We start from the raw sequence: 11,686 nt of genomic DNA, 5'->3' as shown, positions 1-11,686 counted from the left end.
GCTAAATAATTACAATTTTTATCAGAGAACGCAATAAATGCCAGACAGTCGCCGAGAGTGGCCAAACTATCCACTGACTATCACTATCATCGCATCGTGGTTATAATACTCATCGTCATTGCCATCGGAGACTACATCAATGAGGCTGTTGCTTCGGGGACTGGGGAAAGTTGTTGACCGGTCGCAGTGGGAGTACCCTAGCAAAGGGTATTTCGATTCCTCGACCAAATACAGAGCACATATTTGTTAATTTACTTAACTTTGATTTAAGCTCTTTGATTTGAAAGTAGCTACATTTTATGTTCCATTATCAGGTAACTTCTTTTAAGGTTCCTTCGTCGTTAGAGAATTCCATCTTCGGGGTGCCTAATCTTTGACGAATTTCTAGTTTCGCCAAATGGCGAACTTTCTTGGAGAGACGTCTCGGCTCATATGGCTCGGCACTTAATTGGATTTCTGCTAAAATTGCGTTTATTATTGTGGTCACTTTGGCAGGGCCTCTATCCCCACCTCCTGCCGTCAGTTTGAGTGGCTCTTTATGAGGTGTAAAGGGGCCAATCAGGACCATGGATCCTCAGCTTCAAGCTGCCAGCTGCCCCACTCATCTAACTCCTCCAATAAGTAGCTGCTGACCAGGCGGTAATTAAGTTTTTGGAATGCCCTGGTCTATGCATAGCTTGTGGTTTCTGTGGTCTGTGGTTCGCCCGGATCGAGGTGCGAACTGGGTGCCAGATACATACGTAGGTGTCTTAAAGCCACCTGACTTAAAGGCGGGGCTCGTCGGACAGGCAGCAACCGAAAAATCTCATGTCAATTGCGGGACATAAATCAGCAGCTAGTTGAATTGAGCAGATGTAAAGATGCAAATGTGAGACCCTTTGGATAGGGCTAGTACATTTATCCAGGTTGACTTTCAGCGAAGGACCTTTGGGTGCTCAGCGCCGGTAAATGGCGACAATTTGTAAAGCGAGAGGAAAAGCTGTTGAATGGAAAGCTGGGTGAATATGAATGCGAATGCCTGGCCCACATGTGAGGAGGATGCCGCCTCTTCAGCTCACTTTTTATTTGCCTGACCCAGTTTGGCGACGGGTTTTGTGTCTTTGTAAGACTTTCGACTTGATTACACTTTTCTGGCCCAACTGAATGGCGTTCTGATGGGATCTAATGCAGCTATCTAGCTACGCGATGCAGTCCACTTAGTGCCGGTTAAGCTAAGTGCACTAAGTCCACTTTCACTGCCACACTTTGCTTATCTGCCAGTGCGGATTCCCCCCGTTCTATGCAAATCGGGTCCTTGAGCCTGGACACTTCCCCCAGATGCTCCCTGGTTCTGCCCCTCCGCCTGGCCTGCCATAATACACTTGATATATACGAGTATTTTTGCATACCACTCGACTCGTTGTTTCGCCTTGTGACAAAGTGTCAGGAAGGGTCGCCCGACATTCCGGCCATATCTCGAGATGGAGCTGGAGCTAGAGCCAAATCTGAATGCTGAATTATATTAAAAATTACCGCCTCTGCTGGCACTCGTTTACCACTGAGGGCTCTTGAGATTTATGGCTCTGTGATTATTGCTTCACTTGTCTGGAGATAGAACAGAATCTGTCTCATAAATCCCACGTCACTTTGGATTGGTTTATCATCCGGAGGGGTTGTCGTATGCTCACTCAGTGGATTTAATCCTAAGCAACTTCCGGTTTCGGGTTCTTAAGAAGCACTCCTTCCCATGTTCCTATAAGGGAAAGCACCCCGCCACGAGCCACACATTCATACAATTAAGCACTTAATTGTCTGACAGGCAAATTGCTTTGTCAATATTTTCACCGAGTCACCGACCCTCTATCTATCCAGCTATCCGTCCATCCACCCATCCATCCCTATACCTATCCATTCCCATCGCACCCACTCTGACAGCTCGAGTGGCGAACTTCATTACCCAAACCCCGGGAATCGGGAGGAGCAAAACCATCAAAGAGGCTTTCAAGTTTGACCACAAGTGTTGTTGTTGACGTTACCTAAAAAGCTTCCTTTTTCCTGCCAGCGGAGGGGTTGGTGGGATGGTTTGCCTGATGTCTGCCTCGTGTCACTTATAAACTTCACTTTAAGCTGTCAATATTTATAAATATTTACACGCCACGAATGGTGGCAGGATTGGCTGGGGATGGGAATGTGGGAGTGGGCAGCCTTGGAGACCTGGTGACCTGGGTTCTCTGGAGTGGCGCTTGATGGTTTTACGTTTCCGTCTAGGAAGATTACAGCTCTGACATGACCTAGACTTGCAGAAAAAGGAAGCAGGTATTTTATAACAGCTCGTTTTTGGAAAGCATGAATAGGTGATAAAGTGATGGCTTTAAGACTATACGCAAGGGAAAACTTATTTTACTTTGTAACTGTTTTTGTTGCATTAGAAGAGATAACTTTCTTGAAATTCTACTTAAAGAAGAGGACTTTAAAAGCAAGTTGCTGGAGTTTTTAATCATTGTGGCTAGTATAGTAGCATATCCTGTGATATTGTTGGCCTAAGCCACAGGATTTCTTTAACATCCAGCCGGTGGTTGGAAAAGGCTAACCCACATCTGACAATCATTAGGCGTAATAAATTTCAGCTGTCATCCATCTAAAACCCTTTCGATGAGACTACCTTGTGGACCCCGCCTCCTCCAGCCGGATAACAAAGGAAAACGATAAAAGACAAGAGCTCGCTTCCTTGAAGGCTGAATTCGGGGGCCATAAATGTGCAACATAATTCTCGGGGCCCTCGATTGGAACGATATTTTTATGCAAATTGTAATCAAGGAGCAGAGGGCACACAATCGGAATCACACACGGACATATGCCGAGCCCAATTCGAGCCAATAAAAAGCGAACAAATGCCGCTTGGATAAGTGTAAAATTTACAATTCCAATTCCGCATCCGTTTTCAATTTCCCAGCAGTTGTGCCGAGAGTCTTTAAAATCGAACAATGGGCTGGAAAATTGTTAGGGCTTAAGCAAGGGTCTGATAACAATGGGACTTAAGGAACAATCCCGCAGATGTTTAACACATATTTTGCACAACTATTTAAGCCCTTGATTTCGACGCCCAATGAAATTAAAATTTTTCAATGCGATTTGTTCCGTTTTCGATTTGTATTCCTCGCAGGGGTGGATCTCTAATGAAGCCATTAAGGGTTGGCAGCTCCTCCATCTTGGCATGTGTGTGGTTAACTTTCGGCAAACACAGAGGTCCATAACTGTTGTCGTTCCAGCCGGCAAATGAATAAATTATCAACTGTGTATGTGAGGTAGGAAAAGTCCTTCGGCCCCATCTCCTTCCATAGTTGACTCCCAGTTTGAGTGTGCTCTAATTGCAGCTCCTTGTCGTCGGGCCATTAGAAGCCGGCACTAATGGCTCTCATTCAGGGGGTGGTGGGTGGTCAGGTGGGTGGCCAGGTGGCTGGTTGGGTGGTGCTCCGGTAACTTAAAGTCACCAGAAGCCGCAGCAACATTAGCGCATAAAAAAGGCATTTGTAAGACATGAAAGGTACTCAGTCAAGTGAGTTGTGGGCGGCAGGTGGCATTTATCTCCGCCCAGCAACTCCAATGACACATTAAAGGCAAGCAAATCGAAATCACGAATAAATGTTACCCTACAAATTAAGGAAGGTTACCGAATAACTCAAGCTGGTTTAAAATCTACTGCATTCCTTCAAGATTAATTTGATAGAGGTGACAAGAAGTTTGAGTTTGAGAAAAGCTGTTTAAGTATAACACGTTATTTCCAGAATCCCTACCAGTTTAATATATTGCCTGTTGCTCCAATCTCCAAGCACAGCATACCCCGTGCATTGCTTGGCAACGGGGTACAAAAAAGGAAGACAAATCAATGCAGGTGTCACAAATGTCAGCCGACAGCTTTTGGATCCCTTCCCGCTTCCTTTGAGATGATATTAATGTCGCCAAGTGAATTGATGATGCCGATTGTTGTTGTCCCAGGGCATAAGCCGATTTGCCATCTTATCACAGGCCCCGTCGCCCGACGACGACTCCGTCAGTAAATCCAGCTCCATCTCCGACGCCCCAACGACAATTCCTATTCTGATTCCGATTCCGATTCTGACTCTGATTCCGGTTTCAATCTCTGAGGCGAGCTTTCATAAAGGGACCCCCCCTCCGCCGATTGACAGGCATAATAAATCATGTGTTATGGTATTAATCAAGCTCCTTCTGGCTTCCTCGACTGGTTGCTCCTTTGACTGCTGAGCCTGCCTTTGTTGTGCCGGATAATCGCTTGACATTTATTGCAGCTACCGGCAGGATGTGCTCGCTTCGACTTAAAGTCCTCGCTTCGAGTTGTCCTCGCAAAGTGTCCTTTAATTGCGCCTATTTCGTCTGCGCCTTTCGGCCTGCCAGTCGTGCATTTTGCAGGCATTGTTTCTCTAATTGCTATTTGTCGCCAGTGTCCCATACAAGTGGGCAGCCTTTCGTCCTCCGCCGCCCAACTTTTCTGTCTGGCCGTCACATTAAGAACTTGTAAAGTTAAATTAAGTGTTTCGTCTACTAAGCGGGAAAAAAGCAAATGGCAGCAAAAGCGCCAAGAAGCTGCAGAACTTTCGAAAAGGATAATTGCGGAGGCGGAAAGGTAGTTTTCCCTTGCTAATAGTTCTCTGCTTTTAACAGGAATATCCGTTTAGTTTTAAAGGAAAGAATTTGTTAGAATTCAAGTGAAATAGTAATGTGGATTGATAACAAAACGATTTTCCAGTAAGGGAACCTAATGTAAATGTATTCACTTGTGAGAGAAGGTTTAAGTTTTGAATTTGAATAAGGAAATTCAAAAGTTGAGGTAGTAGAATGTGTAAAAATGGGATTCTGAAATATGCTTTGCCCCATTTCATGTGCAAATCCTACATCACATTGCAGTTTGACACTCAAAGCGCATAGTTTATCTGAAAAGTTGGAAGTAATTGGAGCAACAACTGTGCGAAACAATTCTAAAGCTCCATTGCGAAACTGAAAGTATCTCAACAAGTGCTCAAGCCACCCTCGCATCTGCGTGGCCTCGTTTCACCTACACCGCATTGCCGGCAATATTATTTAATTCGCAGACAGTTAATTGTAATGCAATTAAGGGATTAGCTGGGAATGCCATTAGGCTTTATTGTTCATACGAACAGGACAGAATGAATTGGTATCTGCGATGAATAAATTCGCAGAAGGCTGCTGCTCATTTATCTAAAAGATTCATTTTAATGCCAGGCACTTCAATAACTCAAATCTAAGCGCTCATAGAATGCGTTACTCAATTATTTAAATTGCAGGCAACAAATCTAAAGTGCTTGCTTGATTTTCCTAAGAGCCAGCCCCATGCCGCCAAGCAATTTAATGTAATTGCTGTCGCACTCAAAAGTAAAATCCGAAATGTACAAAAAATGAATGCCGGGGGCTGTGGGCCAACTTGTGGGCCATCCATACGGTCCATTTAAATAAACCAAATGTTTATTTTGCCCAACTACTTCGATTTCTCTCGCTCCGTCTTACCACTTCTTTTTGTTTTTTATTCTTGCTCGAAATAAATGTCTGTGCATTTTAGTTTGCTTTCCGTTTGATTTGATTTTTGGCCTAGGTCTATCGCCGAGTGTCCTGTCGGGAGTCCTGGGAGTTTCCCTTCGGGCTGATATCAGCAAAAATCGCAAATCAAATAAAGCAAATTGAATAAGAGACAAGTGCCACGCCTCAGCTGGCGACTCAACTCAGTGCCCTGGGTGGGCGTACGTGGGGGCGGTAGCTGGAGCGGAGCGGGGGCGTGGCAACGGTTCTCTGGCACAAAAATTAGTTGGTAGTTCCATTCGGGCCAACGTTGTTGTAAATGCGAGGACAGAAATCAAAATGTTCGCATAAAAGAATTATCTGCGCTTAAGTTAGATTATCCCTGGGCCATAGAATCCAATTGGCAATTGAATGGAAAGATGTCGCAGATTCGATTTGCCAACTTTATTTTCCTGCCCATCGCTTTGTCCCTCCCTGATTTGAAGTTCGTGTGCCACTTGAAAGTTGTCCAGCCTCTGGTATCTCAGTCCTCGAATGCATTTCCTTTTTATCGGATTCCATTTGATTTTCTTTTGGGAACGAAACAACAATGCTCAACCGAATGTTGTGGGCTCTCTAGTTTTTTTTTTGGGGGGACTGGCAAGGTTTCGGGGTTAGACAAATGTTATGGGTGCCATAAAGCTGAAGGTGGAGCGCCCATTTAAGTTCTTAGGGATGGGAGTAAATCTGAGAGGATGTAAGGAAGCTCGGTTCAAACAAAAAGCCTAATCAGTTTGGAGCTCATAAATCAAGTCGTACGATTTGCTTGTTACATGTATTCCCTCGATACAACCCTTCTAATCTCTGATTTCTGCGAATTTTTCAAAATATTTGCAGTAAAAATAACCCAAACGGAAATAAGCAAAAGCCATTTGAACTTCGTTCCATTACTTAAAGGATTCAAAATTATTTATTTATTTATTCATGCTCCTTGAAAAATATTATATATTCCGGCTAGCACATACGTCCAGCGCCGACCTTATCGCCTTTATTGGACTCCAATTCCTGGAGGACCGATGAAAGAAGACTCATTTCGCGCATGATGAAGCTCATGATTTTATCGATCTCATAGCTGTGGTAGCTGGGAACAATGTCTGCGGGTGTGGAGTTGGTACATTAGCTAACGTCAAAGGATATCAAGGACATACCTCGACGCTTGCAGAGCATGCGGTACAGGATCTGAATGCCATCGAACATGCGCTCTTTGTCCAGGTTGTAAAGCGACGTGGTGTCCTTGCAAGCACTTAGTATCTTTTCCCACTTGAGGCAAGTGGAACGCGAGCTGACATAGGAACGATCCAAACGGGCCAGATCGTTTTTGAGGCCCAAAACTGTCAAGGCCGCATCGCTGGTGATCTGAACCATTCGCTGGCGCATCTCCTCGATCTCGTTGAGCTTCTGGCTCTCCAGCTTATTGATCTCCACCTGGGCCAGCACTGCACAAGAAACAACATTACAATGGATATTACAGGAGGTGTGGAGAACCCACTTAGAGCGTCACATCGATCAATGCAGTCCTTCGATGAGATGAAGATGTCCGACACCTTGACCACCTCCTCCAGGACCCTCTCGTAAGGCTGAAACTGGGCCACCGTGGCCTTGAGCGCATTGCGAAAGGTGCTCAGCTCGGCAATGGAGGTCTTGAACTCGTCTATCTCCTTGGTGACCTCCGCGTGGAGAACGGTCTCCTCGCGAATCGACTTATCCGCACTGCGCTTCTTGTCCGCACAATCCTTGATGAATCCATTCACCTCGACGAAGCGTTTGCGCAGGCGCTCCTGAATCTTGTACATCTTGCGAATGCGCTGCACATTCAATGCGGCTTGCCGCTTGGCATCTTTGAGGAGCTGGATCTGAACCTGCTTCATGGCGTCGTACTCCCGGAGATTGGCTATGTACAGCATCTCGATGTTATCCCCGGCAGAATCCCAATTGGGTGGTTTCCTAGACCATCCAAGTTATGATAATGGTTAACTGACATATTTGCACTCTTAGCTTACACGAAGAATTGATCCTGCTGGCGAGAGACGCGATAGTCATCGATGGCGACCTCTGGATTGAGGTCCAGGTCGCCGATCACATCGGTCTTAATGGTGGGCTTACGTCGCGGCATCTTGTCCTATTAAAATATAATCTTTTAAAATATATTGATATGTGGGAATCTATAGAAGAACGATGTGTGATGAGAAGTTCTACTTGTATTTGGGCAGACAGCACAATCAAGGATATAGTATTAAAAAAATGTTGGGTTTAGTAAAATATATTTATAAATTCACATATTTATCATCTTTATAAGTACGACCTGTCGGTAAATCAAGTAAAAACAATTGAAAAGATATCATAGTTCCACGATTTTTGCTTATAAATTAATCATCATCAAAAGTATCAAAGATTCGGCTCGCCGAAGAAGTTTCCTATTTTGTTTTTTCGAAAGAAACCAAACTGTGCAGTTACCATGACACAGAACTGGTTACACCTTCTCAACCATTGCCACGGTAATAAAAGAACCTCCTGGCAACCAAGTGTTTTTATGTGTCACCCAAATAAAAATCATGTTCCAAGTAGGTCTTGTTAATTTTTATTACAAAACAATAACACACTCTGAAAAGTAAGCACACAGCACACACACACCAACTACTACAAAACGCACAATCCGCGCTGTATCGCGGTAACCAAAGCAAAAAAATAAAAAAAAAAAAATAACAAAAACTTACACTTGAGCTTTTACTTTCGGCAAAGGGATCCAAGATGCCCCGCGTGAAGCCCACCAAGAAACTAGATGTCCTGGGAAATCTGGACCTGCGGCCGGAGGATGCCGTGGGGGACTATATCAGCTCTAAGCAGCAGAACAAATTCTTCGTGTAAGTAGTGAATCCCATACTGAAAAAAGGCTGAAAGAGAAGTACCCACTGGTGGTGCAGGATAAGGATGTTTCTATTTGGTATCAATTATTTGACCTATTCGTACATTCCTTTAGAATTCCACCCAACTCGGACTCCGCCGGCGACTCCATCGAACTAATATATGTGAACAATCTCCGCGAGCACGAAGCCATGCTCAAGCTGCAGGACGAGATGCTGACCAGTGCCAAGCGGCAGACCAAGCTGAACTCCGCCCGGGTGAGGAACATGTACAAGATCCAGGAGCGGCTGAGGCGGCGCTTCATCGAGGTGAACAGCTTCATCAAGGACTGTGCGGACAAGAAGAGAGTGGCCGAGAAGACCGCCCAAGCGGAGACGCTCAACCACAAGGAGCTCGGCGAGGGCATTGAGAGCTTCAAGGACTCGATCGGCGAACTCAAGGCCTTTCGGGAGGCTCTCAAGGCCACCGTGCAGGAGTTCCAGCCCTACGAAAAGGTGCTCGACGAGGTGGTGAAGGTATCCGACATATTCGTGTCGCCAAAGGACTGCACCGATCGCTGTGATGCGCTGAGTGAGCACTGCTAAGGAATAAAATGAAATTAAGTTATAAATCTTTTTTGTTCTACAGTGCTGGCTCAAGTGGAAATCAACAAGTTGGAGCATCAAAAGCTCCAGGACATCGAGAGCATGCGGCAGCGTATGGTGCAGATCACAAATGATGCGGCTCTAACTGTGCTGGGTCTAAAGAACGATCTGGCCAAACTGGAACGATCCTACAACGAGTCCAGGGTCCAGTGCCTCAGGTGGGAGAAGATCCTGGCCAAGACCAAGGACGCCATCAACAACTGCTACATGGACAAGGAGCGCACAATAGATGCGATTACCAACCTTCACCGAATCCTTCTGCGGCGAAGAGGTTAGTAAAAAAATCTTGCTAATTATTAATAAATTTATTAATTTTATTATTTTAGATGTACATTCCTTCCCTGCTCGCGGCGACTTGGACAAGGTGTTGGATTCCATCATGGGCGAAGTGGAAATATTAACTGGCGTTGTAAAGGAAATCGAATCATCTGATCCCTCCATAAAGCACGAGGAAGCCAGAGATAAATCGCTGTGCTAATTGGATATGAAAATTCAAAGTCTTCATAAGGAAGACTAGGCACACCTCACAACCATTACAACTATAAAAGCTTATTAAAAGCAAAACTCTGAAAACGTTTGTTTGTTTTAAAGGAACCCCTTACCCTGGACTTCTATAGATTCTATAGAAAGGAGTGCTTTGTGTGATGGTTCGTTGCTCTTAGCCTGCAGTTCGTAGCAATTGTTAATTGTGTTGAGCTCTGCATTCGGTTGTTAATGCCACTTTCTAATTGCTTTTACCTCATAAATCTTCTCCGCTGCTCCTCAATGCCCCAAATGTCCAAGAGGGGGGTCCGAATTGGGGTCCTGGAGCGGCTTTCGTCGCGTCCTGCTCTGCAGTCATCATAAGTCACCGAATTGTCGGGCACTCAAGACAAATGTGACACTGGCTTATTTAATTAGAGATCTGCAGGCGGAATGGAAGGCCAGTACTTAAGCTCCGGAGTCTGTGCATCAACTGGACGACATTTAGCGCTAACTGCGCCAACTTCGCTTGACGGCTTTTTAATTACGTCAGCCCGGGCAATGTTCCTCCTACCACTGCTCTGCATGACAATTAGCCGGTCTAAAAAACCGGCTCGCTGGTCAATTGAAAATTTTCTTGCTATTTTTCAGCAGGGAAAAACTTTTTTAATTACCACCGAAAAGAGACGGTGACAAAAAACAATAGTCAAGCATTCGGCCGGCGGCTCTGATTTTCAATTATTTATTGACAGGAGTCTCGATTCGTCGTTTAACCTGTCGAACTCTTGACACGACCTCCGCTCTTTCAGCAAATGCACAAGTAGGGTTTGGGCTCAACACTTTTGCGGCAATGCAACTTTAATGCCGGCTAACTGACAGATTCAGCTTCAATAATTGATGCGAAAATGCATAAAACTATTTCGATCAAACAGTTTTTAGATGTCACCGTGTTAATTATGCATGTGCTAGTACAACCATTTGACCCAATAATTGGTTTAAACATTTGAATCTGCTTAAAGTTTCCATTCCTTCAGTAGGAGTGGCAAAAATTAATCAGCACCACAAATTATCGGGCGGCCAGAAATAAGTTTGAAAACATCCATACGCATATGCGATCCAGAAGATGTTTTTAATACCCCAACCCGTTCGGTTTCTCTGACATCTTTATGCCATGTCGACTTCTAGTCGTGTTTTGGTTTCCCGGTGCCCGCTGGTGACATTTCCGCTCTGGCTGCTCTTTGGGGCTTCGGATTGGATTGCCGAAAAAAAAGAAGGTGTAAGAAGTCGGACGAGGTGATGTATGGAAACATTTTAATTAATGCTGACAGCTGGAAATGTCGCGGCCACCTTTTGTTGTGTAAATTTCATGGACTCGAGGCGTTGGACTCTATAATTATGATTGGATATCATTGCACGTTCCTCGCTCCCACTTCTTTCTATTTTCAATTTGCCCCACCCGTTTGTTTCCCCATTGAGCAGCACGTCACTAAACTAATCCGCTTAGCAGTCGCATATTCCCCTCGAGGCTTACCCGACCAGACGACAACCAGCAGACCCCATCCGCGCCCAAAGAATCCGATTCGGGGGAGGAGGAACCGGCCAGACGCTTGACCAGACGGTTAAGCCTTAATCCTCGATAGTTGTTGGCCCTTAAACTCTTCTAGGGTTTCCTCCGTTCGGGCGTTTTTTCTTCCAGGTGTCAAGGTGAATGAATGGCACATCGGGAGTTGGGGCCACCAACTCCACTTGCCCGGGGAACTAATTAATGGGTCCGACTGTTCGGTAAATGCTTGTTATATGAATACAGATAGCATAAATTGCGGATTAATCACGCAACTTGATTTCAAACAAATCAATTGAAAATTTATTTCTGTTGCGATAGAAACCTCATAAATAAGTGGGGAAAGATGAGACTTGCAACTAATATATGCATGAATGCATTTCGACTATATTTGATGATGAACTTGCAAAGTATAATTAACAAAACCAATAGGACAGGTTCTTTTAAATTCTGTATGTAATCCTATTTCGTATCTCGAGCCAAACACCATAATAGACTAATGATAAATAATACAGAAATCATCAATTTGTTGGTCTCCATCGGGCAAGCTCCTCAATGCCAAACGAAACTATTGACCCTGTCCAAGTCG

The 11,686-nt window shown here is 44.7% G+C and overlaps 2 protein-coding genes across 2 annotated transcripts; one reads left to right on the top strand and one right to left on the bottom strand.

Moving 5' to 3' along the window:
* Positions 1 to 6,455: 6,455 nt before the first annotated feature.
* Positions 6,456 to 7,810, bottom strand: LOC6614666. The gene is made up of 4 exons (XM_002039057.2): positions 7,569 to 7,810; positions 7,058 to 7,512; positions 6,717 to 7,004; positions 6,456 to 6,662 (listed from the first exon to the last, which is right to left on the bottom strand). Exons 1-4 carry the CDS (start codon positions 7,679 to 7,681, stop codon positions 6,523 to 6,525), a joined length of 996 nt encoding a protein of 331 aa, XP_002039093.1. The 5' UTR covers positions 7,682 to 7,810; the 3' UTR covers positions 6,456 to 6,522.
* Positions 7,811 to 8,131: 321 nt separating this feature from the next.
* LOC6614665 lies at positions 8,132 to 9,647 on the top strand. Its single transcript, XM_002039056.2, has 4 exons — positions 8,132 to 8,429; positions 8,546 to 9,000; positions 9,058 to 9,345; positions 9,401 to 9,647. Exons 1-4 carry the CDS (start codon positions 8,317 to 8,319, stop codon positions 9,550 to 9,552), a joined length of 1,008 nt encoding a protein of 335 aa, XP_002039092.1. The 5' UTR covers positions 8,132 to 8,316; the 3' UTR covers positions 9,553 to 9,647.
* The last annotated feature ends 2,039 nt before the right edge of the window (positions 9,648 to 11,686 follow it).

Source organism: Drosophila sechellia, chromosome 2L (genome assembly GCF_004382195.2).
Source record: "Drosophila sechellia strain sech25 chromosome 2L, ASM438219v1, whole genome shotgun sequence".
NCBI classification, from domain to species: Eukaryota; Metazoa; Arthropoda; class Insecta; order Diptera; family Drosophilidae; genus Drosophila; species Drosophila sechellia.
Note: the sequence above shows the minus strand (reverse complement) of the source record. Positions and strands in the feature narration are given on the sequence as shown.

Coding starts and splice junctions, on each gene's coding strand:
- LOC6614666 (XM_002039057.2), bottom strand. CDS start 7,681: ATGCCGCGACGTAAGCCCACCATTAAGACCGATGTGATCGGCGACCTG. Junction 7,513..7,568: donor CAGCAGGATCAATTCTTCGT/GTAAGCTAAGAG, acceptor TGGATGGTCTAG/GAAACCACCCAATTGGGATT. Junction 7,005..7,057: donor TGATCGATGTGACGCTCTAA/GTGGGTTCTCCA, acceptor TTTCTTGTGCAG/TGCTGGCCCAGGTGGAGATC.
- LOC6614665 (XM_002039056.2), top strand. CDS start 8,317: ATGCCCCGCGTGAAGCCCACCAAGAAACTAGATGTCCTGGGAAATCTG. Junction 8,430..8,545: donor CAGCAGAACAAATTCTTCGT/GTAAGTAGTGAA, acceptor ACATTCCTTTAG/AATTCCACCCAACTCGGACT. Junction 9,346..9,400: donor AATCCTTCTGCGGCGAAGAG/GTTAGTAAAAAA, acceptor TTATTATTTTAG/ATGTACATTCCTTCCCTGCT.